The sequence below is a fragment of the Mus musculus genome, chromosome 9 (assembly GCF_000001635.26).
Source record: "Mus musculus strain C57BL/6J chromosome 9, GRCm38.p6 C57BL/6J".
Classification (NCBI taxonomy): Eukaryota; Metazoa; Chordata; class Mammalia; order Rodentia; family Muridae; genus Mus; species Mus musculus.
Window position 1 is genome coordinate 31,090,741 of NC_000075.6, and position 27,651 is coordinate 31,118,391.

Consider the following 27,651-nt stretch of genomic DNA (forward strand, 5'->3'; position numbering starts at 1 on the left):
CTGCGAAACTGCTGCGGATGGGTCAGATGCACAGCAAGGAAGGAAATGGATGGAAAGCGACAAACCACCGAAAATCCGACCAAACTCTCAGCCACGGTTTTACTTTCTATATGAATGTTCTCCATGAACTATACCAATCTGGGAATGGAGTCTTTCAATCTAAAGTTTGCCTACAAACTGCTTGTCCTCCACAGGGCTCAAGGACCCACAGTGGGTAACATGTGTGGGCCCAGCTCGAAAGCTTATCCACGTAGAAAAGGGACACCCGAGTGCACACTCAGTGACGATGCTTTCACAGATGAATCACCACAGATAGTAGATGAAGCAACGGCCACTCAGGCAGTTCAGTGGCAGAGTCGGAGCTTCAATCAAGAGCCCAACCTGCAGATCCTACACTTCTTATTAGGAGCCTCCTTCTTTCCACCCCCAACAGCTTCATCCTGCCAGGCACCGGGACGTTGAGTAAACCACCAGCCCTGATGCCAAGATGGACTCTGTGCAGCCCAGACACCACAAGGCTGCAGGTATGCAAGAACCCATAGCCTGGCAGGAAGGCCTAGGGTTCTCTGCAGGTCCTGGTCTGGCATGAAGCTCACCTCCCTCTTTTGTGTGCCCCCAGCCTGTGACCCAGATGGCCTTGCCAGCAGGGAAGACATGGGTAGCATCAGGCAGGCAGATGGGGCGCACGACGGTGCTGTACTCCACCGACTTCTCCAGCTCCAGCAAGGCGATGTCATAGTCGAAGGTGAAATCATTGAAGGAAGGGTGGGTGATGATACGTTTGAGCTTCAGCTCCTGCACCCCAGAGGCACTGCGCTTGCTCTGGTCCAGCAGACCCAGGAAGGCCGTCCACATCGTGTAGTCTGAGTACCTGGGATGGCACAGGGGAGGCATAGCAGTCACAAGTCTGTGGGTGGGGTGGATGGCTATGAACGCACAGGCAGTGATCTAGGTTCTCAGCAAGACTCAGAAGGCTGCCCACCATAAACAAGGCCTTAAGCAACCACCGTGGGACAGCAGGCAGAGGAAGGCTCTCTTATTAGAACGAGATGTTGGACACCCCTGGAGCTGGTGTCATAGGCAGTTGCGAACCACCCAATATGGGTGCTAGGAGTTCAACTCTGGCCCTCTAGACGTTCATTCTCTTAACCATCAAGCCATTGCTGCAGCCCAAGGCCTTCCCCTTTCGAATGTCCTCCCAGTCATTCTCTAGTCTCATATCTATCTATCCCAATGATGCATTCATCCACCTATATTTTCATTCCCTCACTCAGTCATGAATGGACATCTATGACATTCCAAGAAAAGCCCTAGGGTCAAGTTCAGAGTGTACCAGAGATGAGAGGCGTGAGAACCAATCAGAGCATCCCACAGAGGACAGGGCGGTGACAAGACAAGGACAGTATGGGAGATGGGAGGGTGTGGGATCGTGATAGGCAGCCTGTTTTCTAGTTCAGTGAGACCCAGTAGACACTCTACAAGGGACAGAACAGTGAGTCATGCTCCCAGAAAGACATGCTCCCAGCCTGACACCATGGTGCCCCCAACTCCATAATCCTGTGACTATCAGTCATGTAGACAACGTCCCAAGTTCCTGGCATTCTGCCTAGACTCCACCCTCACAGTTAACCTGGCATGCTTCTCCCTACAGCTACCCAGCAACTGCAAGATAGCCCAACCCACTGTAAAAGGGGCTGCTTGGCCCCTCCTCTCTCTCTTAAGCTCTCACCTCTCATTCTCATCTCTAGCTCTCCTTCTACCCACCCCACTTCTCTCCACGTGGCCATGGCTGCCTCTCCTTTTCTACCTTCTCTTTTTCTCTGCCTTTCTGCAATAAAGCTCCAAAACCATGGACAGTGTCTGCTCATCGAGACCCACCCGTGTTTGAACGATGGAATAGGCTTCCCTCTAAAGAGGTGCGTCTAACCTCCTGCCAGAAGGCCTTCCTGTGCTCCAGCCACCGACCGGATCAAGGGTTCTTGCCTGCGTGAGAACCACCCAGCGCCCCTCTCTCCCGCCCTCTTCTCCCTTCGACCCCGGGGCTGACCGAGCTGCCCCCGGAGCCCCCACTTCATTCTCAGTCTTCCACGACGACATACAGCGACATCTGGGATGTCTGAGACTGAGAACCTGCGTCTCTGGTCTCAGTGAGGCCCAGAGACCTTGGACTGCTCCCTCTCCATCCCCCGCGGACTGGGGTTCCGTGGCTTTCCACAGCCAGATGCTCACCCGGGGCCGAGTGGAGAGTGCACAGGCAGTTCCCCATATCCGCCAGCCCAAAACACCGGAACTGTGGCAGGACATGGGTTCTCCCACCCCCTTTATTTCCCCACACCTGCTGCCCCACAGGAAGGAATGAAGCAAGCTTTGAACTCACAACTTAGCCAGCCGAACCCTGCAGGGTGGGAGTTGGGGTGGGCAGACATGAAGCCCAAAGGGAAAGTTTTAGGAGATGAGGCAGTTTGGAAATGGGCTAACTCTTCTTCCTGTTGGAAGTCTCTATGCAAAAGGGTCGTCACAGTAGCAGGCTCACATGCCCCTGAGCCACCTATTGCAGAAGAGTGTGCTCCTGACAGGAAAGTCAGACCTTCCTTCCAAGGATGGGCAAGTCTTAGGAAATCCCCCTGTGTCTGTATCCTCTTAGACCCCTGTGGCCAATGGCCAGAGGACCTGGAGTCAAACACAAGTAGCCCCAGCCTCAAACCTACCTACCTGTTGCTGCTACTTCTCTGACCTTGAAGACAGACACCTGCCTGTCTTGACCTGAGAGACCAATTTGACCCCTCCCTGTAGACACACACCTACTGTGTGCTAGGTACAGTGCTGGACCACAAGTAAATTACCACCTAGACCTCTCCCAACTCAAAGGATGAGAACTCACTGTATCACATAGTCTAGGAAGGGGATAACCTGCCCCAAAGCCAACTGCAAGACAGACCTTAGACTAAATCAAGGCTCATCATTACCCAATCCCAAGGAGCCAAGGAAAGCAGGAAGTAACCAAATATCTCAAATCTGACTCTACCACTGAGCTGTGCAATCCTAGACAAATGCCTCTTTCTCTCCAAGCACCAGAATCTGTAAAGTAGGGGCACATGTAGAACGGTCTAGGACTGGAGAGATGGCTCAACGGTTAAGAGCACTGACTGCTCTTCCGAAGGTCGTGAGTTCAAATCCCAGCAATCACATGGTGGCTCACAACCATCCGTGATGAGATCTGATGCCCTCTTCTGGTGTCTGAAGAAACAGCTACAGCGTACTTAGATATAATAACAAATAAATCTTCAGGCTGGAGCGAGCAGGGCCGGAGTGGGCAGGGTCCACCTGAGCAAGCAGAGATCCTGAATTCAAAATTCCCAGCAACCACATGAAAGCTCACAACCATCAGTACAGCTACAGTGTACTCATATACATAAAAAAAAAAATAAATAAATACCTCTCTCCACCAGTCGAGCAAGACGCCCAAAGGAAAGAAGGCCAAAGGGAAAAAGGTGGCCCTGACCCCCGTTATCGTCGTCAAGAAACAGGAGACCAAAAAGGTGGTCAATCCTTTGTTTGAGAAAAGGCCCAAGAACTTTGGCATTGGCCAGGACATCCAGCCCAAAAGAGATCTAACACGCTTTGTCAAATGGCCCCACTACATCAGGCTGCAGCGGCAAAGAGCCATCCTCTACAAGCGGCTCAAAGTCCCTCCTGCCATTAACCAGTTCACCCAGGCCCTGGACAGGCAGACAGCTACTCAGCTGCTTAAGCTTGCCCACAAGTGCAGGCCAGAGACAAAGCAAGAGAAGACGCAAAGGCTGCTGGCCCGTGCTGAGAAGAAAGCTGCTGGCAAAGGGGACGTCCCAACTAAGAGACCACGTGTCCTCCGAGCAGGAGTCAATACAGTCACCACCTTGGTGGAGAACAAGAAGGCTCAGCTGATGGTGATTGCCCATGACGTAGACCCCACTGAGCTGGTGGGTTTCCTGCCTATCCTGTGAAAGATGGGGGTGCCCTATTGCACCATCAAGGGAAAGGCCAGGCTGGGGTACCTGATCCACAGGAAGACATGCACCACTATTGCTTCCACACAGGTTAACTCAGAAGAGAAGGGTGCTCTGGCTAAGCTGGTGGAGGCTCTTAGGATCAATTACAAGGACAGATACGACGAGATCCGTCGCCACTGGGGAGGCAACGTCCTGGGTCCTAAGTCTGTGGCTCGCGTTGCCAAGCTGGAAAAAGCAAAGGCTAAAGAACTCGCCACTAAATTGGGTTAAATGTACACTAAGTTTTCTGTATATAAACATAATTACAAAATTAAATAAATAAATAAGTAAATCTTAAAAAAAAAAAAAAAAAAGACGCCGGGCAGTGGTGGCGCACACCTTTAATCCCAGCACTTGGGAGGCAGAGGCAGGAGGATTTCTGAGTTCGAGGCCAACCTGGTCTACAGAGTGAGTTCCAGGACAACCAGGGCTACACAGAGAAACTCTGTCTCGAAAAAACAAACAAGCAAAAAACAAAACCAGAAAGAGAAAAGAATGGCTTAATTTGTTAGGGGTGGGCACACAGTTGACCTGACTACAGAGCATGATGGTACAGCACGCCTTTAATCCCAGCATTTGAAAGGCAGAGGCAAATAGATCTCTGTGAGTTCCAGGCCAGCCTGGTCTACACAGTGAGTACTAGAACGGCCAGGGCTGTGTAGAAAGTCCTCTCCGGGATGCCCAGTCCTCCATCACCCTGCTATAGTGCCAGCTTACCCCGACAAAATTCAGACCCAGGACACCTCCCACACACCTGGATACTTACTTGAAATTTTTGTCATCCTGAAAGCAATGAGCTGCAGAGACCAGCCAGTCAGGAGAGATGAGCGAGGCCCCACACAAGTGGCCCTGGCCCAGGGCGTGGAGGCTCACCTGCCAGGGCCACTCGCCCTCGTCCGCATTCGTGCCACCAACCACGCGAGCCTGTTTGGTAAAGGATCGCAGCCCACAGTCTGGAGAGGGGACAGAGAACCCAAGTACAGCCACTCAACAACAAAGGGGTGCTCCTTATGCATGGGGGACTCGGCTCAGAAATCTGATCTCCACTGGGTGTGCGCAGCAACACTAGAGCAGAAGCGTCCCTAAGCCTCAGAGATCTGCCATCCCCCTCATCCCGCTCTCCCTGTGTCCCTAAGCCTCAGAGATCTGCCATCCCCCTCATCCCGCTCTCCCTGTGTCCCTAAGCCTCAGAGATCTGCCATCCCCCTCATCCCGCTCTCCCTGTGTCCCTAAGCCTCAGAGATCTGCCATCCCCCTCATCCCGCTCTCCCTGCCCCATGCTATACTGCGCAAGCACATCCAGGCCCTGCTGCCTTGACAGGATTGATGCGCTATCACTGGCTAGGGGACACAGCCCAGAGCTCTTCTAGAACACACAGGCTTAACACACATGGCTTGGTGAGGACGAAACTTGGGCAGCTGGGCTCTTTCTCCTCCGAGCCACTCACCCGCAGCTATCTGTCTGTCTATGGAGCAACCAGTATGTCAGCTATGTCCCGGAGGTGCTGACATACTGCCTTCCCACAGGGAAGCCAGTTTGTGCCAAGTGGCGAAGTCTTCCTTTCCTCCAGACAGATGTGCCCTCTGAGTGGGTGCTGGGTTGCGTGAGTGGGGTTCTGGTAAGATCTCCACCCCTGGGTGCTCGCCCAGATGCGTACCTTGCACAGTGAACACCCTGGCCCACCATGCACAGTTGCCCTGCTTACCACAGTTTTTCTCATCGGAGCCATCGCTACAGTCCGTCTTCCCATCACACTCAGGGTTGCCCTTGCTCAGACAGAGGCCATTTTGGCAGCGGTAGGTATATTTGGTGCAAGAGACGACATTCACTGTTTACGGGAGAGGACAGACATGTCACATCACCACCATCCCCCTTGCTGGCACCATTCATCACACCAGTGTCCACTGTCCTTTCAGCATTGCTACGGGTTCTCCACCTTCCGGAAGATTCTCCCCAGACTTAATACACAGGAGACTTGGGTTTGTAATCTGTGCAAGCGCCTGAGAGAGGCTCCTACCTCGGGGTGCAGTTTTAGTGGGAAGAGTGACCATCCCCACAGGAGGGCAGCCAGGCCTGGGTCTTACCGCTGTCACATGAAGCCTCGTCAGACCCATCTCCACAGTTGTCCTTCCCATTACACTTCTGGCTCTGAGGGAGACACTTCCCATTGGAACACTTGAAACTCCCAGCAGGACAGCCTATGGAGACACAGATCCTTAGCACCCTTCAGCGTGCCCTGACTCATTGGGCCAAAAGGGCACTGGGGGGCCATAGCAGCCCCCACCCAATCCCAAGGTACTCACTGCAGCCCTCCTCGTCACTTCCGTCCCCACAGTCGTTGACACTGTCACAGACCCAGAAGAGGGGCTTGCAGAACTGGTTTTTGCACGTGAACTGGTGGGTGGCATTGCATCCTGTTGTGGGAGAGCTAGAATCAGCTGCAGGCTCCCAGGGGCAGCCTGGGCAGTCACAGTTGCCAGGATGCTGTCTTATCTGGAAAACAGTGAGCTACTCTGCACCAGTAGCTGTCAGCGCTGACAGACACTCGTCTGCTAGCCAAGATTCCCAATGGCGTGGGCTGGGGATGAGGGGAGGGCGGTGGGCAGGAGGGGGTATAAGGGTGAAACCAGGGTCTCATTGCCTTGTTTCTTTTTGCCAGAATAGACAGCGCAGAACCAGGGAAGGAGAAGGTCGTGCCCCACTGGACAAGAAAAGGGTAGGAGAGAGTAGGAGTAGGCAGGAGGGGACAGAAATGGGGAGTCTGGGGCAGGCTACAGCAAGACTCACGGCAGTAACGCTCATCACTATAATCCGGGCAGTCTGCCCAGCCGTCGCAGCGCAGTTCCTTTCGGATGCACCGTCCAGTCTTGCACATGAACATCCCTGGGCACGCTGTAGGGATGTAGAGAGAGGAATGAAGCCCATGGCTGCCCCCTTTTCCCTAGCAGTCATCTCACAGCCCCACTAAGACATCAGCCTGCAAGCAGATGTAGACACTGAGATGTAGAATAGGACAAGGGGAACTTTGTATCAGCAGCCAGAATGGGTAGCAGATGGGTGGCCCTGACCACTGACTGCACTGAGTACAGCCATGGGAGAGAGAAGCCAGCTGCATGTGCGGTACTCCACTGTCCTGTGTTTTCCCCAGACAGAGGCCTGTGACTCAGCACACTGCCTGTGGGGTCACAGAGCAGTGCATTCATGGCATATGTGTCCTAGCCAAGTGGAAGCAACATCAGTATTTCCTTCATGCTAACACTTGATCTGAAGTTCAACGTTTCCAAAACAGCTCCCTGACAATTGTTCCTTGGGCAGAGGACAGAGCTGTGAGTGTCACTGCCCCAGCACAAACACAACTTCAGTCACAAGTACGTCCTTACATCAAAGCTATCTAGTCATCTGGAAAGACTTTTGGAAGATATCCAGTTGCATTGTGTTTTTTAAGGTTTATTGGTTTTCATCTTCTGTTTGTTGGCGTTTTTTTTTTTTTTTTTTTTTTTTTTTTGCCTGCATTAATGTCTATGTACCACATGCATGTAGTGCCCATGGAGACCAGAAGAGGGCGGTATAGCCTCTGGAACTGGTTCCTGTGAGTGCTGGGAACCATACCTGGGTCTTCTGCAAGAGCCACAAGTGCTCTTAATCACTAAACCATCTCTGAGGGCGCTCTAACCGGCCTGAGCATGGCAGACAGTGCAGGCAGGGTTTGCCCTTTTACCTCTTCCTGTCTCCCTTGCTAAAAACCGTTACATTCTTAAAGCTAGCCCCAAAGATCCATTCCTGCATTTGGCTAATTCCTCCTCCTGAGGCTGACTACCATAGTCCGAAGTACTGAAGTCTAGCAATCAAAAGCCCTCCTTGGCTCACCTCATTAACATGCCCAATTAAAATTAAACACCTCTTCCTAAGATGGGGGTTCCTCTTCTACATTTATAAACAACCTTTTGCATAAGAGACACGTCTGCTTCCTCTCTTAGTCTAGAGACAGCCCTTTGTCCCTCCACGGCAAATGTCCTTTCCCCCTCTCCTTTGTCCCCTTCCTCCTCATCCTCTATCTCCTGTCTTTGTCGGTCACTCCCTGCCTTCTGTCCCTCTGGGGCAAATAAATCCCCTTTGGTCTGAGAACTTGGTCTTGGGGTGTCCTGCGCCGACTCTGGGGCCCCTTACAATCTCTCCAGCCCCTGCAGTTACATTTTAAATTAAATGACTTTCAGTACTTAAAACGCCTTCCAAAGGGTTATTCCATGATACGGGGTTGAAATTAAAAGTCGCAGCTTGAACAGCCCTCAGTCAGAACACGGAGCAGGGTCCAGAAAGGCTGCGGAATCCAGGCGTTTTCAGAGCTGACGTGATGTCATGGGTAGGAAGGCACACACCTGGCCTCACGTGACCTCACGTGATCTCAAGTGACTGGAGAACACACGGGAGGGCTGATGGGATTCTCTGATGAGGCCCACAAGAAAATCCTGAGCCTCGATTTAAGTATGTGTGTGCCGTCTATGTACATATTCCTGAGCTTACGGGCACACATCTGTCTGTGTGCACATCTGTCTGTGCAGAGGCAGGAAGGCAGTGTCAGGTCTTCCTCAGTCACTGTCCACCTTTTGGGAGGTGTTATTTTTGGGTTTTTTTTTGGTTTTGGGTTTTTAGTCGGGCCTTCTCATTGAGCCAGGAGCACATTCAGTCTCCTATGCAGTCTGCCTCCCCGGCTCTGAGTTACGGACACACAGCCCGGTTTCAATGCGGGTGTTGGGGTTCCAAATGCAGATTCTCATGCTAGGACTCTACCTTCTCAGCTCTCTCCGCATCCCCAGATTTCACATTTAGACTTGGGTCCCCTTTCCAAGATCCACTGTGTCTATGCAAAGATTTTAAAATCTGAGGTCGGCCATACTTCTAGTCCCAGGCATTTTAGATACGGGACACTCAGTCAGTACTCCCTGGGCCAACGAATCGCTGTTCACATAGTGTTTTCTAATGTTTCAATAGTGCTGATAGAGTCTCAAGGGAAGCACAGATTACCAAAATCACTGTGCCGCTGAGCCAAAGAGGCGTGACCCCAGGAAGCTGGTAAGGAGGCTCCCAGGGCCCCTTTGCACCTCAGGGAAGCAGCTGTGACAGGCACAGGAGGCACCAGCATTTGCTCTTATTCTCTTGTCCTTGTGCTGGGGACTGATCTCTCTTAACACAGAGTGACACCCCTAGCCAAGCCTTTTTGTGTGTGTAAACAGCCTTGCTTTCCTCTAAAGCTACCGCAGTGAGATGCATCTGCCAATCCGTCCCTGTCCCCTCGGAGGGAGCACAGTGCTGGACAGAACAGAGTACTTCCTGCACCAATCCCGCCAGCCATCAGCAGCCGCGCTCACTCACGGTCGTTGGAGTCGTAGGAGAGGTACTCAGCTAGGAACCCGGTGTCCGTGTACGAGTGATCAGAATGGAAGTGGACTGTAATCTTGCTGCTGTTGCTGCTCACCACAAACTGGGACCTCTCACCGCAGTACCTAGAGGGCAAGAGCGAGGCTGAGGGAGACAGCGAGGCTGGCAAGCAGACAACTGGGGGTGCCTGGGACCAGCCCTCCCAATACCCAGGATGTGGTTGCACCCCTAGGGGCTCACTTCTCCCCGTTGATCTCCACATAGTCCTTGGTGCAGGAGCCCACTGGTACGTTGGGGTCCACCAGATAGAAGAGTTTGAAGCGCACCTTCACGTTCCGGTTGTTGGGCACCTGGACAGAGAGATGCTTTGGGGACTCTGGCTTCTTTGGTACTTAACATGGGAGGGCAGTGAAACAGGAGGGAGCAGGGCCCTGAACGAATCCCATACGCCCTATGACTTTCCTCTGACATATATACATACACAGATATGATAAACGGCTCTCCTGTTTTTAAGTTTTAGTTATTTTAACTTATATATAAAACCATAAAAATGATATGTATTATTACTATATAATCTTTACATCAGATTAAATATATTTACCTCCTTGGACATTTCTGATGTTTTTGAAATAGTGAAAACTTCCCTCGGGCTTTTTGAGGTCTATCGTAGTTACTGGTATTTCTAGTCAGTCCCTCTGCAATACATGGCAGAGTGCCTGGCTCCTGTCTAACTGAACATCGTCCCCTAAACCTTAATCAGCTTCTCCCACCCCTTCTCCCTACTCTCCCAACCTCTCTGGTAACCATTACTCTCTTTCTTGACTTCTTCAAGAGGCCAACCTTTGGGGATTCTACCTATGAGTAAGATCCTGTGACCCTTGTCTTCTTGTACCTGGCTTATTTCACTAACACAATGATCCACAAATCTTAATAAGCTCAACACAGTGGTTTTATCACTATTATCATAAAATCATATAGACCCAGCAATACCACTCCTGGGCATATACCCAGAAGATGCTCCAACATGTAACAAGGACACATGCTCCACTATGTTCATAGCAGCCTTATTTATAATAGCCAGAAGCTGGAGAGAACCCAGATGTCCCTCAACAGAGGAATGGATACAGAAAATGTGGTACATTTACTCAATGGAATACTACTCGGTTGTTAAAAACAACGAATTCATGAAATTCGTAGGCAAATGGATGGAACAAGACAATATCATCCTGAGTGAAGCAACTCAATCACAAAAGAACACACGTGGTATGCACTCACTGATAAGTGGCTATTAGCCCAGAAGCTCAGAATACCCAAGATACAATTCACAAACCACATGAAACTCAAGAAGAAGGAAGACCAAAGTGTGGCTACTTTGGTCCTTCTTAGAAAGGGGAATAAATTACCCATGGAAGGAGTTACAAAGTGTGGAGCAGAGACTGAAGGTATGACCGAGCATCCAGAGACTGCCCCACCTGGGGATCCATCTCATATACAGTCACCAAACCCAGACACTACTGTGGATGCCAACAAGTGCTTGCTGACAGAAGTCTGTTATAGCTGTCTCCTGAGAGGCTCTACCAGTGCCTGACAAATACAGAGGTGGGTGCTCGAAAGCAGCCATTGGACTGAGCAGAGGGCTGAGCACCCTCCTCCCCAATGGAGGAGCTAGAGAAAGGACCTAAGGAGCTGAAGGGGTCTGCAGCACCATAGAAGGAACAATATGACCCAACCACTATCCCCAGAGCTCCCAGGGACTAAACCAACAACCAAAGAAAACACATGGAGGGACTCATGGCTCCAGCTGCATATGTAGCAGAGGATGGCCTAGTCGGACATCAATGGGAGGAGAGGCCCTTGGTCCTGCAAAGGTTCTATGCCCCAGTTTAGGAGAATGCCACAGCCAGGAAGTGGAAGTGGGTGGGTTGGTAAGCATGGGGCGGCGGGGGGAATAGGAGGGGAAACCAGGAAAGGGGATAACATTTGAAATGTAAATAAAGAAAATATCTAGCAAAAAAAAAAATGAAATAAAAAAATTTACATTTTTCACCTGCAGGAAGGACTTTCTTTATTTTCTGTGATTTATCCAAAGAGCTAATATTTGGGGGCCATTATTTAGTAAGAATTCCTTGAATGCCAGCCCTGTGATACACAACGGTCGGTGTGGTAGCATGACGGGTATTAAGTAACAGTCAAGTAGTGCACCCAGCATGGGCGACTGAACAAACCCACTCTTCCCGCCCATGTTTATTTCTGGAGTTTTCCACCTAACATTTTCAGATCATGACTGACCACAGATAACTGCCACTTGGAAATGAAAACCATAAGCACACGTGTGGGAATTTGTACTCTGTTACTTTGAAAGGCTAGGATGGGGTGCCTCAGCATCTTTAGGGAAAGACCTCCGATTGGAGGATGCGAGAGGCACCCAGAAGCACTACCGCCGTGCTAGGGCTTGCTCTCTTTCACACTTTCGGTGAGGTCATCCGGACAACACCTCTTAGAAACAGATCTTCAGCCTCACTTTACCCAGAAGCAAGCTGATCCAGAGAAGACAAACACCCATGCTCTCTCAGCTGTCAATCAAAGAGCTAGGGCACACAAGTCTGGATGTGGCTAGTCCTGCAGCAAAGACTTGTGGGTCCTGTTAACATGGCTCTCTGGGTTGTTAATGTCATCTTCCCCTCCTGCTTTTCCTCAAGTCCCGTGGCACTCGCCGCCACCTGCTCCTACCTTGATATTCCATGTGCAGTTGATGTTGGGCGGGTAGTGGCCTGGATAGTAGGGGCTGCTAAATGTCCCTTGGGTGTCACTCAAAAAGCCGCCACAGCCTAAGAGGAAAGGGAGGAGAGAGTGGGAAATGTAAGGACCTCCTCAGCCAGAGGGTGTGGGAAGAGTTGTACAATCTGAGAACTCTAGCTTCCCACCACCCGTCTTCAAACAGGACACTGTATTTTGGCAAGGTGCTTGAAGCCAATTGCTTTTAAAAGTGGCCCCTTGGGGCTGGAGAGATGGCTCGGTGATTAAGAGCACTGGCTGCTCTTCCGGAAGACCCGAGTTCAATTTCCAGCATCCACATGGCAGCTCACAACTATCTGTAACTCCAGTTCCAGAGGATCTGGCACCCTCACACAGACATGCAGGCAGAACACCAATGCATAGAAATAAATAAAACTTTAAAAAAAAAAAAAGTGGTCCCATAGCTGGGCATGGTGGTGCACGCCTTTAATCCCAGAGGCAGGCAGATCTCCGTGAGTTGAGGCAGCCTCTTCTACCTAGTGAGTTCCAAGACAGCCATAGCTATACACTGAGACCCTGTCTCAACACACACACACACACACACACACACACACACACACACACACACACACAAAATTAAAAATTAAAAAAAAAAAAAAAAGAAGGCAAAATGCCCTTTGGTCTGTTTCCAACCTGTCTACAGAAAGGCCAGTCTGCCAACCTCCTGAGTTCAGGCATTCCTCTAAGACCTGCCCCTGTCTGCAGCCTAAGAGTATGCTCTTCGTTGGCCCTGCCCATTCTTACTGCTCATCTTGGGCAGCTGGAAGAAAGTGGCCTCAAAGCCAGGATGTCGCCGGTCAGTATTGGTTATCAGCGTGACAAGGAAGACGTTCTGGGAGGAGAGGAAAGTCAGGTTGTAGGAGGGTGAGAAGGTGCCACACAGCCTGCAAGGCAGAGAGACAGCGTTAGTGACAGAGACAAAACACAGACCTTTCACACACAACTTAGCTCCCAAGTAGAGAGGTCGGAGGACCCCACTCCTAACCCTGGACCTGAACACACAAGACCAAGGGCAGGGTGGAAAAGGCCTTCAGTGAAATGAGTCATGGTGATATGAAGATTTTGAGTTCAAGGCTAGCCTATGATACAAAGTAAGAACGTTTTGGGAAACAGGACTTTCTGTGTAGTTCCCAGGTTAGCCTCAAGTTCTCCTCCTTCTACCTCACTCTCCTGAGTCTGGACTGGCAGGCAGGCATCTCCATGCCAAGTTAAAACTTACTTCTTTTTATTCTATCCTTCTAAATTATTTATCAGGTATCAATTACGTCAATATTACTTATTTTAGTAGCTACAGCGCAGATGGAGCATCTTGTGCCTTCTGCAAGCTGCTTTGTGAGAGCCATCACTCTCAAGAGAGCACTCCTGTCTCAAAAGCAAGAACAAATCAAAAAACAACAGCAACAAGCGGACACAGTATAATCCCTTCTAAAACCATGCACACACACATCAAGCCAGGTCCAACCTGGCAGGGACTGATCTTAGGTGAGAGAAGAGGGGTCACTGGTGATTAGAGTTATCAACCTGATAAAAATCTAGAATCACCCAGTAGATGGACCTTTGGACCTGCAAGGGAGATGTGTCAATGGGGTGAGACGGCTGTGATGCCACTTCCTGGCGGGGACCCTGGACTGTGTACCAAGTGGAGGGAGAGATACCAGACATCCATCACTCTCTGCTTCTTGATTGTGGATACAATGTAACCAGCTCCCTCCGGCTCTTGCCAATTTGGTGGACTGTGTGCCAGCTAAAGCCTTCCTGTCTTAAGTGGCTGTTCTCAGGGTGTCTTATCACAGCGACCCGAAAGAAACTAAGACAGTCATCACTTACTCTCCTGCTAATTTTCCCCCTCCTGGAATTTCATTATTATTATTACTATTATTATTGTTGTTGTTATTATTATTAGTCATTATTAGTTTTTGCACGTATGTGAGACAGAGGGAGAGAGAAGATCTCACACTCTTAGCCCAGGCTGTTCTAGAACTCACTAAGTAGCCGAGACAATCCTCCTGCTTCAGTTTTCTGAATGCTAGGACTCGGTTCAAACCAGCATGCCTGGCTTTAGGCTTTTTGGGGGAAGGGAAGTATTTCCTTTCTGCATAATTAACAGATGGGAAAATGTTTATGGAGAAATGAGAAAAGGGCTTAGTCCCAACCGTTCTGCTGTGGTTCTGTCCTGATTTGGGTCAAGATGGACAGAAGGCTTTGACCTGCACCAAAGAGAAGCTGACTATCCCCAACACCCCCAAAAGGGTGGGAAGAACCCCACCCTAACATGGGGCTTTCTGGGGCACCCATCTTGGGCTACCCCCAGCCCCTCCCAACAGGTATATTAATGATACTTTTATTTTCTGCAAGTCTGATGCTCTGACAGCCAAAACTGCCTTCCTGGTACCAACCAATCCCTACAGGCTACTACCAACTAGAGTCGCCTACCAACACCTTTCAGATGCCTGCCAGCCCATCAGAGCCCCCAAACCCTCCCCACCAGGCTGTCACATATGGGGCCCGGTAGCAGACAGCTAGGGGCAGCCTTGGCTCCAGAGTTTGCTGAGATGATCCCAAAGAGCTGATTTGAAGCCCGTTCCCCGTGTTGGCTTCCTTTCTTAAATGATCCTCCACAGTCTCCCTTACTCTCTCTGCCTCCCAACCAACCTGGAGCTGCCAGTGTTGCTCCTTGTGCATTGGTGAGCTGTGCTGTGCTGAGCTATGCTGTACCGTGTCCCGTCTGCTTGGGAACTGTAACAAACCTTTTCAGTGGGAACTGAACGGCAGGTCTGGCTATACCCGCTTTACCAGAACCCTGCCTTTCTGGAAGAAGTTGGAGAAGCCCACGCTTATCTGCTGGGTGTACATCAGCCTTCTCACTGACAAAGCCAAGGATCTCCTTGTCCACTCTCTGGGGCTCACACAGGTGTACACCATGCCTGACCTCCGCTGCCTATTTCACAGTGGCCTGTGGCCAAATGTCACCAACTATATCCCAAACCTATACCACAACACATTCAAATGGTTTGTGCCAGTAAGGGCCAGGCTCCCTCAGCCAGCGCCTCCCCTGCTTTCTAGGACACTCACCGCACCACAGCGTGGGGTTCCATGGGGCTCAGGCTATCATACACGGTGACCAGGTCACTGCCATGCTCATCACAGGGAGCGACATCAAAGCTTCGGAAGGTGAGGCTCAGCACAGAGTCGGCGTCCCCCCGCAGGACCCACTGGCAGCGGGCATGCGCCGGGTAGGGACTGTTGGGGAAGCCAGGGGTAGTGAAGCGTGTCACTGCTGCACCATGGGCATGCAGGGCAAAACTGCAGCTGTCTGTGGGAGAGATGGAAGGAAGGCGTGAACCCTGCAGGCCCCGCCCCCGGCCTAGCTCTACCCCCAATACGTCTCAGATCACTGCGAACTCAGGTAGACACAAGGAAAGGAGCTTTGGACCGGAAGGGGAAAAGAAGAGATGCTTGTCCATCAGTACCATCTGACTTCTAGGGACCCCATGGCTTAAGGGGCAAGACACTTTTCTTCTCCACCAGAGGTCACCATGATACTTACTGTCCTGAGTCCTCTGCAGCATTCTGGGGTCAATGGCTGGAGAACATGAAGGCAAACATTTTACCCAGACAATCATTTCTTTACTCTTGCCTCCCTATTACCCAAAAGGAGGTGCCACTCAGCAAGCAGAGTCCTCCAGGACACCTGGGCCTGTGAGTGTGGCTCTCCCAGCCCCGCCCCTCTACAGGCTGGCCCACACATTCCCACCCTGGTCTGCCCCGCACTCACGGAAGGCCACCACAGATGTTAGCACGAAGGATTTCAGTGCCCGTGCTCGGGGTGGCAATGTTACAACTCGCTCCACAGCCATGGCGCGATCAACCTCTTCTGCCAGGTGTGGGGGGATGCTGAACTCTGACCAGTAGTAGGCGATGACACTGCCCTCACTGGGGGGGGGGGGGGGGGGGGACACGGGGAGATGGGGAGGGAGCTCCAGAGGCCCACACTCTATACAATAGTCACACATACACACATACACACACACACACACACACACACACACACACACACACACACACACACACACACACACGCAGCAGCAGCAGCAGCAGCTCAGGCTACTCTGAGAGACATTAGCCCTGCAGACATGTCCTGGGGCCAGCTCAAATTTAAGAGTGAGGAGGAAGCCTAGACTAGGCTTGAGCTCACAGCACCTCAGTAGAACCACTCTGGCTCTGATTTGAGACAGAGGTGAGAATCCACCTACTACCCCGTATTACAGAAGCTTCAACTGAACAAGCAAAATAAAAGCACACACCCAAAGTTCCAGATACTGAGCCAAGCGGACTGTGAGTCTGAGGGCAGCCTGAGCAACTCGAGGAGGTGATGTTTCCAAAAAGAGCGGAAGAAGCGGGTGTTTGTTCAGCAGCACAGTGCTTGGCATCAATAAGGTCCCATGGCCAGCTCTCAGGACTACACAAGTATACACTGGGAGCCAGGCACAGTGACTAAAGCCCATAGCCCCAGTCACTCAGGAGGCTGAGGCAGGAGGATCACCCAAGTTGGCAAGTATGAGGCCAGTGTAGGCAACACAGTGAAAGCCTGTCTCAAATATGGAGGGCAGGGGAACTGGAATGCGGCTGGTTGGTAGTTTGCCTGACATGGTAAGGTGATGGATCCCACCCTCAGTGCCACAGAAAATAAATGAAAGCAAGTGAAGTGTGCACGCAGCCTTCCTGGACACCCCGACTCCATCAAACCCAGATTTGGAAAATCAATGTCTTTATGAATTTAGTGCCTGGGGCAGCTCCTTTGAAAGTGGTGTTTGTGGGCTTTGCCCAGCTGGCACCTAATCAATCCCTGCCTTGGAGACAGAAGGGCCAGGCAGTCTAAGTCACTTGCACAAAGGACAGACACACTGACCCTCTCCCCAGACATTCAAAGCCCATGCCACCACACCAACCTCCAGCACGCACCTGAAGGCAGTTACAGCCGACTTCTTGTGGTAGGGACCCAGGACAGGGACTTCATTGTACAGCAGCTTCAGCTGAGGGGGCAAAGACAAGGCTTAAAGCTGGCCAAATAGGAGAAATGACCCCTTCCCTAGACTGCTCCCAGGCGCCACCCTACCCCCAGCCCAGGGATCTGGGAGCAGAGATGAGTCCTTTGTACATGGCGGGATGCTGGGGCAGGCAGGACAAAGGACTTCCCCTGGTACTAGACTCACCGCCTCCTTCACCTGGCTGGCCAGGCTGATAAACTCTGTGGAGGTGGAGTTCTCATACGCATCCAGAAAGATCTCATTTGTGATCCTCAGATGGCCATTGAAGACTTTTTGAACCCGCACATTCCGATCTGCCAAAGGTAAAGAATGATGATGGATGATGGATGGTCACGTGACTCTACCAGGCCCACCCAGCTGCCCTCAGCTGGGAAGGGGGACAAACACCAAGAGGGGCCAGATCTGGCCAGGCCCCTATCACTCACCATCATGGCCTGAAATGGCTCAGAGACAGTGCACTGGACCCTTCCCACATGTCCCTCTCCTTCCGTCCCCACTCATCCCTGACCCCGTTCTCTCCTGCCCACTGAGGGAAGAGGGAGAGCCGCCACTATGTCACCTTCCAAAGCCACTGTACTCACAATGGAAGTGCCACACCAGCAAGCCAGCCATGAGGGAGAGCAAGAGGAAGCTGAACAGCACTGCCACCAGCACCACCCAGCGCCTGGGGCCTCGCTTCTCCACTTTCTTGGCATTGTTCGCAGGCAGGAACTCCACACCCTCCTCAAAGCCATTCATGTTCTAAACACAAAAAAGTTCCAGGACTCAGAAACTCTTTCACAATGGCTTCCCACTCAAGTTCAGTGACATTTGGGTTCTTGGGGAAACCAGCATGTGCAATGGAGACGGGGCTTCACCCGGGAGTACAGGGCCTCTGTGCCCAAGGGCTGCCACCTGTCCCAAGATATGAATCACCACCCCAGTGGAAGAATTAGAGGTGCTTCTATCCACACCCCATTGGCTGGTGGGCATGAACTGTTCAACAAAGCCCAGAGCCAGGCGGGCTGGCACATTTCTACAAATCCAGCACTTAGGACAGGAGGGCAGAGGATTAGGAGTTCAAGACCAGCTTCAGCTACATGAGGTGTTAGAAGCCAGACTGAGCCACATGAGACCCTGTCCCAAGAAAAAACCAAACAAGTTTAAGACTTCAGGAGTCTCTACACCCAGCGCTGAGGATCTGGACTTGTGCAAAATGTCTTTGGCATAAGTGGCTGTCGGGTGTAGGCAGAGCAAACAGCCCAGGGACATAAGTGGCATTGTGGACCCTCTGCAGGGACTTCTAAGGGCAGCCTCGACTGTACCCAGTGCCATCCCCTTGGTCACCTGGGCCAGGAGCCAGTGGGCAAAATGGAAATTACCCACCCTGCCTTGCAGCTTCACCCTGATATTGCAAAGAAAGCAACGGCCCCACCTTGACTACCTCAGCAGCAGAACTGCTTCAGGTCTCTGAGGCACATCTGCTGTCACCTCAGATCTGCATGTCAAGGTGTGTGTGTGTGTGTGTGTGTGTGTGTGTGTCTGCCTCTCTGTCTGTCTGTCTGTCTGTCTGATGTGAAGGTCAGAGGACAACTTGTGGAAGTCGGCTCTTGTATTTCTACCACATGGGCTCCAGGCACTAAATTCAGGTTGTTAGGCTTGGTGACAAAGGTGTTTAACTGCTGGGCTATCTCGATGGCTGCTCTTCAACAATTTCACACATGACTCTGATGCATTCTGATGACTCTTCCCACAGCCTCTCTTTCCGCCCTTCCCATCCATCAATCTCCCTCTGCTTCCTTACAGTCTCCTTCCCAGATGTATGACTTTTCTTTCTGTGACCCACTTACTCTAGCCAGTGCCATGTGTGTGTGATGCTTGGACGGGAACTATCCACTGGAGACTTGGGAGTCACCAGTGGGAATACCAGTGAAGACAATGACTTCTCCTTTCCCTGAAACTATTGGGTGTATAGTCAGGAAGGAGAAGTAGGACCGCAACCCCTCCTCCAACCATACCTGACCACTGACTGCTGACCGTGGGGACCCATGGCAGCTAGTCACAGCTGCTGTGGGATCATGATGGCAATGGCCATGTCTTGCCTAAAGATGGTACTCAGCAGCCCTCCTGAACATCTCCCAGCGCCTATGTTTGTCACCTCTAACTCAGTGTTCCCTGGGTCTTGGGACTTAGCGGGGAGCAGTTTAAGTGTCTTAGAGCTAAGCACTCATCCATCTCTTACTCTCAGAACCCAGAGCAGCAAGAGTCTTCACGTTCACCACTGCCTGAACCAACATGTGATGTGTCACGTCGTCACAGTATTAACATTGATATGATCGGAACCGCTCCCTGCCTCATTGGAATATTTATATCTCCAAGTCTCAAGCCTTTACTCAATAGATCCCACAGATGCACATCTTAGAGGCAGGCATTTAAAAATATTTCATTCTACCTCTTTCAGAAGTCACTATATAGAACAGACTGGCCTCAAATTCTCAGGGATACCCCCGTCTCTGCTTCCCCTGGAGAGCTGGGATTAAAGGCAAACACCCAAACGGGGTGGTTCTGATGCTAAGGTCCTGTTCCCCAATTGGTTCTTGATTTGTCAGTCAAGAAGGCCAGGGGCCTGGGCGGAAGGTACAGGCTGGACTTCCTGGTCCCAGGAGGAAAAGGCAGATGCAAGGAAGGAGAGAGGCAGTTTTGCCATGCTTTGGAGAGAGAAGAACACATTAACCATATGAGATCTCAGGGGAGCTGGGTCTGTGGCCACTAATACAGGTGGGTGGCCAGGGATGTTTGACAGGGGCTAGGTGGGACTAGCCATTGAAATTTAGGGCAGGTGGAGAGACAGAGATAATAACTTGGTAAGGGCACACTTTTCCAGACAGCGCCCAGCAATTGTGCCAAGAAGACAAGTTGTAAAGGAAAAAAACTCTGTGTGTGTGTGTGTGTGTGTGTGTGTGTGTGTGTGTGTGTGCTGTGTGTGCTGTGTGAGGATTCAAGGGAAGCCGGGTGGGGGCTAAGCATAGCCATTTCTGGAGCAAAGGTGGTAGCTTAAAACTAAATGTAACATACACCCCCATGCCTAACTTTCTTTAAAAAAAGATTATATATATATATATGCTGTCACTGTCTTCAGACACACCAGAAGAGGGCATCAGATTCCATTACAGATGGTTGTGAGCCACCATGTGGTTGCTGGGAATTGAACTCAGGACCTCTGGAAGAGCAGCCAGTGCTCTTCACTGCTGAGCCATCTAACCTCGCCTAGCTAACTTTTAAAAAGTGTGTGTATCTGAGTGTGGATATGTTCACGTGAGTGTAAGTACCCAAGGAGGCTTCAAAAGGGTGTGAGATCACCTGGAGCTGGAGTTGCAAGCATTTGTGAGCCACCTGAGGCGGGTGCTCTTTAGGTCCTCTGGGAAAGCAGTGAGTGCTCTTTTCTGATGAGCCCTGATTTACTAACTTAATAATAAAAATCATAACATCCTCCCTTCCTTTTTCTCCTCCATCCTTCCAAAGTTGTAGAACCAAGGTTTTAAATTTTTTTTATATACAACAAGGGGTAATGGTGCACATTTGTAACCCTAGCACTCAGCAGGCAAGGGACAGTAGGATTGCCAGTTTGAAGCCAGCCTGGACTACATAGCAAACAGCAGGCCAGCCTGGACTACACATATAGATAGCAAGACCCTGTCTCAAAACAAAACAACTCTCCCAAACCAAACAAACAATTAAAAAAATATATAACCAAACATGCATACCATAAACAAGTGAATAAATAAATAAACACATAAATCGTCTTGGTCTTTTCATTAGACTATTCTACTCACTATTGCTTTCTCATCTACATAATAAATTGTTTATATCAATACACTCAAGTTTGAACATAATTGCTAAGACCTTGTAATGGTCTTCTCAACCTTCCACATATGAAATTGGTCAAATAACTCACTTCATTTCCTCCCTGTGAGCCCCTCTCCTAGCGCCCTCTGTCCTTTCTTATACCTGTTGTGAATGTCCTTCCCCATGACCCGCAAACGCCCTTTGCCTTTGTCTTGCTCTGAAACCTGTTTCCTAAAATCCCTTCTTCATCTCTTGTGATTCGTTTAGATTTTCATTTGTTGTTGTTGTTGTTGTTGTTTTTGCTTATTGGTGTTGTGAGCAAACTTCACAACTCTGTAGCCTAGGCTGATCTTGAACTCACAATTTAGGCCAGGATAAGCTTGAAACTTGGTAATTCTCCTGCCTCAGTCTCTGAGTTCTGGGACTGCAGTCATGGAGCCACTCTGTCTTATTCCACTTTAAGTTTTCTGAGAAGGAAAAGTTTTGATACTTTACATAGTTTTAAAAATAGTTTTTATTTCTTCGTGTGTGTGTGTGTGTGTGTGTGTGTGTGTGTGTGTGTGAGAGAGAGAGAGAGAGAGAGAGAGAGAGAGAGAGAGAGAGAGAGAGAGAGAGAAGAGGGGAGAGAGAGAGACCTTTAATTCCAGCACTTAGGAGGCAGAGGCAGGTGAACCTCTGGGCTCAAAGCCAGCCTGGTCTACATAGTGAGTTCTACAATGATCTGGGCCCCATACAGAGACCCTATTACTCAAAAATAAAAATAATATATATATATATACTTTTTTCTACACTCATATTTGTTGATAGTTGGGATGGGTATAGAATTATAGGGTTAAAATCATTTTCTTTTTGAACTTTTGAAACACTGTGTTTCTGATTTTGCTTCTGAGAGCATAAATCTGTTATCTTTCATTTAATGACTTGTCTTTCTCTGAAAAACATCAAAATGAACCCTAAATTTTCTCTGAATTTCATTACACTGAAGTTGCCATATGTCCTCTGAATTTAGAAATTTCATGTTTCAATCTAAGAAACTTTCTTGTGATATTTATTCATCTCCTTCATTTTTCTGATCTACTTTTTCCTAACTGTATTAATCCTTTCTTATCTTTTCTCTGTATTAGCCATCTCATTCTTTAACCTTTTTAATTGAGGTTGTTTGTGTTTGTTACCAAAACTTTAATAAGGTTTTTCATTTCTTCCTCTTTTACTGTATTTTGTATTTGTTTTGTAGAAGTATGCTTTTCTCTTTATATTTCTCTTGAGTACCTTTTTTTATATTGAAGTTTTTCTTCAAATCTCAAGGATCCTTCATTGTCCATTCCCATTACAGAGTAGGTCCTAAAGGCTGTTCACACTTCTGCATACAAATGTCTAGTCATATTTTCTATTAGGCACCTCCAACATTATCTTGGTCATGCTATGGTATGGTTTAATTGCTCCAAAGAAGACACAGTGTTCTGATTTATGCACGTTCTGGATTTATGCAGGGCCCCTGGCATTCAAGAACAGGTCGGGAATAAACCCATCTTCCTTCTTCCACTCCTTGCTATAGTCTCTTCTGACCTTGTGTCCTCAAGTCCAGATGTTCTCTGGTTAAATTTCTCCAACTATCCTTCCCATCCACTATGAAGATCTGGAGGATAGATGTCTCTTTACGGAGCAAAAGTAAAGACTTTGAGATTCTGAACTATACATTTCCTAGTCTCATTCCCATCTTCTATAACACTTAGGCCTAGGGATTCAGTGTTTCAGTACTTGCCTAATAGTCATAGGGTCCTGGGAAGCAAAGAAGGAAAGAAGTGTAGTTTCCCACATAATCCTAGGAACCTTTCACTTACAGAGAAAGCAGGGACAAACAACACTTCTGCAAAGTTACATAGCACTCGAGGAAGATGCATAATTTAATTTCTGCCTCCCTGAGCGATCGCCTTCCAGAATTGAGGGAGCAAATAGAGTTCTGGGGCTCTTCTCAACCCAGAAACAACTGTTTAATCAGTAACTTGCTTGCTCTTTTTGGTGTGACCAATGGGCTGGTTAGTTTATGTCAACTAGACAGAAACTAGAGCCAACTGGGAGAAGGGAGCCTCAATTGAGAAAATGCCTCCATCAGATTGGCCTGTGGCATGTCTGTGTGGCATTTTCTTGATTGCTGGTTGATGTGAGTGGAACGAGCCCACTGTGGGTGGTGCTATCCTTGGGTAGGTAGTCTTGGGTTGTATAAGAAAGCAAGCTGAGGGCTGGAGAGATGGCTCAGCAGTTAAGAGCACTGACTGCTCTTCTGGAGGTCCTGAGTTCAATTTCTAGCAACCACATGGTGGCTCACAACCATCTGTAATGAAATCAGATGCCCTCTTCTGGTGTGTCTGAAAACACACAGTGTACTTATAAATAAATAAATAAATAAATAAATAAATAAATAAATAAATAAATCAATCAATCTTAGAAAGAGAGAGACAGAGGAAGGAAGGAAGGAAGGAAGGAAGGAAGGAAGGAAGGAAGGAAGGAAGGAAGGAAGGAAGAATGAAAGCTGAGCTAGCCATGAGGAGAAAGCTAGTAGGCAGTTTTCCTCCATAAAAAGCTATGCTCCTTGCTCCAGTTTCCTTCAATGACAGACCATGACTGGAACTCGTAAACCAACTGAACCCTCTTCCCACCCACACTGCATTGGGTTGTGGTGTTTATCACAGCAATGGAAAGCAAACTAGGGCAGCCAGTCCTTTGAATTTTCATAGCTGCACATGTGGTTCATCGCCGCGGCTTTAAATGGCTTGTCTCTGATGGTTGATAACGCTGAGCAACTTTTCATGTATGTAGCCATCGGTGTTATCTTCTTGGCTGAAGCACTTTCTCTAATCCTCTGCCTATTCTTTTAATGCCTTTCTTATGTTCCTGTCCTTGGATTTGAGAATTCTTTAAATATATTCTAAATGCAAATTCTTTATACATTTCCCAAAGACTTTCCTCCTTTATGGCTTGTGTTTTAACTTCTTCGCAAGGTCTTTGATGCGTGTGTGTTTTTTTTATTTGAGGATGACCAACCTGTGAAATAGTTCCTTTACTTGGATTTTCCCTTACATTTTCTTCTAGAAGTTTTATGGTTTCAGGTTTTATGTTTAGGCTTATATATCCAAAAGTTCCAGTAGATTTTTGTTTTTGTGATATAAGGTAAAGTCCTTCTCATTTCATGGACAGATCTCTAATAAATCTATCATCTTTTATTGACAAACTGTCATTTCTCCTCAGTGCTACCTTTGTCAAATGTTCATGCAATTGGCTTGATTTCCAGACGAATTAGTTACAGAAGGCTACCTGTCTGTCCTTGTGTGATTACCATGCTGCTTGTGAGCCATCGAGATGACACAGCAAGTAAAGGCTCTTTGCCACCAAATCCGAGCGCCTGAGTTCTAGCCCTAGAACCACGTAGAAGAAGGAGAGAACGACTCCTGCAAGCTGTCCTTTGACCTCCACACACCACTGTGCCACGTACACACCCCCATCACCGATCAATTGATCAATGTAACTTAAATTTTTTAAAGAAAAGTTACTGAAATCATGTAGCAAGAAGGCTGCAGAATTTATTAAGATCAATGAGCAAAAATCTACCGTATTTCTGTACTTCAGCAAGGAACAATTGGAAAGTAATAGTGAAAGTTACCAGTTACAAGAGTTCACAAAGACAAACTCCTCAGGGGCAAGTCTGACAAAGGACGTTCATTCAAGATGTGCACATAGAAAATACAGAAGGGCAATGGGAGGAACTCCAGAGACCAATGAGCAGGGTGGTGTGTACTGTTCTCAGCCTGGAAGACTCAATATTGATAAGGTATCTGATCTCAAATATACTCATGACTCAATACAATCCTGATTAAAATCCCAGTGTGGTTTCTAAAGACACTAATTGGCTGAATGTGAAATTCATATGTAAATGCAAAGCCCTTGAAAGAGAGTAAAACTGGAGGGTTCCCAAGATATGACATCAGGGCTAATTATAAAGGTGATGTTTTGTTCCAAAAATCAGACATTTCATTTCCAAGAATATTTTATTCCTTGAAGAGCAGCCACTTGAGCAGCTTCTGTTAATTAATCTGAAGTCACTATCTTCTTGCTCTTTTTAGAATACAACTGTTTTTGTTTAGTTCATATTTACCTTTCTCTTTCAGAAAACAAGCTTTCGCTGGGCGGTGGTTGGCGCACGCCTTTAATCCCAGCACTTGGGAGGCAGAGGCAGGCAGATTTCTGAGTTCGAGGCCAGCCTGGTCTACAGAGTGAGTTCCAGGACAGCCAGGGCTACACAGAGAAACCCTGTCTCAAAAAACCGGAAAAAAAAAAGAAGAAGAAGAAAAAAGAAAACAAGCTTTCTATGGATATAGAATGGGTCTCGGTTGTCTGATAATGTTTATGAATGGAAAACGGGGGCTAGGGAGGAGGACCAATGGACAAAGCGCTTGCTGTGTAAGCAAGATGACCCCAGTCTGGATCCTCAGCATCCGCACAAAAGCATTGGGGTGGAGACAAGACTGCCTGGTGCTCACTGGTCAGCGAGTCTAGCAGGACTGGTGAACTGCAGGCTCAATGAAAGAACCTGTCTCCAAAAAAATGGTGTAGAGGGAGACTAGAAAGATGGCCTAGTGGTTAAGAGCTCTTGCTGCTCTTGCAGAAGACCTAGGTGTGGTTTCTGGCACCCATAAAGAGGCTCACAACCAACTCTAACACCATTTTCAGGCACAACACTCGCACATACGACTAAGTAAATCTTTAAGTTGGAGAGAAACTGAGGAAGGCGCCTGATGTTGACCTCTGAAGCTTCACACACATGTGTGGGCACATTCATGTGTACACACACATTCATGTTCACCCACATACATGTGTACACACACATGCGTGTGCAGCCACATACATGAAGTCACACAGAAATGGAAAAAAAATACCCACAAAGGTTTCAGCTACACAACCTGAAGAGACTGTGTGTGAGAGATGTTATTTAGAAAAGTCATTATGTTTGCATGTATTTTAAATCTATAGTGTAGTTTCCCACATAATCCTAGGAACCTTTCACTTACAGAGAAAGCAGGGACAAACAACACTTCTGCAAAGTTACATAGCACTCGAGGAAGATGCATAATTTAATTTCTGCCTCCCTGAGCGATCGCCTTCCAGAATTGAGGGAGCAAATAGAGTTCTGGGGCTCTTCTCAACCCAGAAACAACTGTTTAATCAGTAACTTGCTTGCTCTTTTTTGTTTGTTTGTTTTTATTTCTTATAACCACAGCTTTCTGGCTCCATTCGCAGTCATGAGAGAGGTCCTCTTACATAACTCCATCAATTTATTGTAGAGGAAACTGAGGCCGAATGAGAGGGAGCGGCCCGACCAAGGTCTCAAAGATAGTAAAGTGGAAACACTGGGGCAAGAGCCAAGCTCTTCCCGCCAGAGGCAGGACTTCCGGCAAGTGTGCGCTTGGTCCCAGAGTCCAGTGCGGGGACCAAGTGAGGAGGAAGAAGGTGAGCAGAGAGCGCTATACACCCTGCTGTAACTTCACACATGATCTCTATACAGCCAGAGACAACAGAAGAGAAAGTACACCTGTGCCCGTCTCTGTTTCTATTCCTTAGCTATAAACATACCTGCAGGTGTATAAACAGAACACAGGGCTGCGAAGTCAGGTGCTTGCTTACCACAAACAGAAGCCTCGTAACTATGGTACCTCTTCCTACCCACAAGCTTCAGTTTGGTGCTGGCCGGAGTATCCAGAAACATAACATGGCCCCAGAGCCCTGAGACAAAAGAGCCCAGGGTAGTTTCCAGGAAAACAAGAGAACTGAGTGACTTGAAGTGAGTAACCCAGTACAGACCCTGGGGGCATGAGACGGGAAAGCCCAGGGCTCAGGTTGCAAGCATGACCTCAGAGTATCAATTCCCATTCAACTTCCTGGAGTGAGAGCGAGCCAGGTCCAGAAACCAGGAAAGGAAGACTACGGAAACCCTGAAGGTGATAGTTTCTTTCTTTGGAGTGTGTGATGTGTATATGTATGTACATGTGTGCACGCAGGTGCAGATGCATGTGGGTGCACATGTATGTTCAAACATGTGAATGCCAGAAGATATTGGGTGTCTTATTCATCACACTCACCTTGTTTGTTTGTTTGTTTGTTTGTTTAAAGATTTATTTATTATATATAGGTACACTATAGCTGTCTTCAGACACACCAGAAGAGGACATCTGATCTCATTACAGATGGTTGTGAGCCACCATGTGGTTGCTGGGAATCGAACTCAGGACCTCTGGAAGAGCAGTCATCAATTTTTCTATTATTTCAAGCACACTGGTCCTCAAGACCAGAGCTCATCAAAACAAACGACAAATAAAATCCTCATTTGTATATTGTATTTGTTTATGTAAACAAGAACCTCGCAACCACCTTACTTCATCATGTAGGGAACAAAACACGGCGGAAAGTCAAATGCACCAACAATACTGTTCAAATCAACTAAAGAATCCTCTTGTTAGGCTCCCTCTCCCAGGTCAGACTCATCATAAGGCTACAGCCTCTCCGAGGTTCACAGCATCCCTGGGTC

General features: G+C 48.7%; 1 protein-coding gene and 1 pseudogene across 3 annotated transcripts in view; one reads left to right on the top strand and one right to left on the bottom strand.

The window, feature by feature from the left end:
• The window catches only part of St14 (suppression of tumorigenicity 14 (colon carcinoma)), a 43,222-nt gene that overhangs the window by 2,151 nt on the left and 13,420 nt on the right, over positions 1-27,651 (bottom strand). For 2 of the 3 annotated variants that reach the window (NM_011176.4, XM_006510098.4), the window contains 16 exons: positions 17,831-17,990; positions 17,415-17,542; positions 17,164-17,234; positions 15,977-16,134; positions 15,749-15,784; positions 15,274-15,514; positions 12,946-13,085; positions 12,136-12,233; positions 9,646-9,755; positions 9,400-9,530; positions 6,817-6,921; positions 6,333-6,443; positions 6,114-6,227; positions 5,735-5,857; positions 4,795-4,981; positions 597-871 (listed from right to left, as the gene is read on the bottom strand). In NM_011176.4, coding sequence (NP_035306.2) covers positions 597-871; positions 4,795-4,981; positions 5,735-5,857; positions 6,114-6,227; positions 6,333-6,443; positions 6,817-6,921; positions 9,400-9,530; positions 9,646-9,755; positions 12,136-12,233; positions 12,946-13,085; positions 15,274-15,514; positions 15,749-15,784; positions 15,977-16,134; positions 17,164-17,234; positions 17,415-17,542; positions 17,831-17,990 — 2,188 coding nt within the window. The remainder of the gene's footprint in view (positions 1-596; positions 872-4,794; positions 4,982-5,734; positions 5,858-6,113; positions 6,228-6,332; positions 6,444-6,816; positions 6,922-9,399; positions 9,531-9,645; positions 9,756-12,135; positions 12,234-12,945; positions 13,086-15,273; positions 15,515-15,748; positions 15,785-15,976; positions 16,135-17,163; positions 17,235-17,414; positions 17,543-17,830; positions 17,991-27,651) is intronic. The other variant, XM_006510099.4, reaches the window with a different exon arrangement.
• Gm16071 (predicted gene 16071) lies at positions 3,440-4,301 on the top strand (annotated as a pseudogene).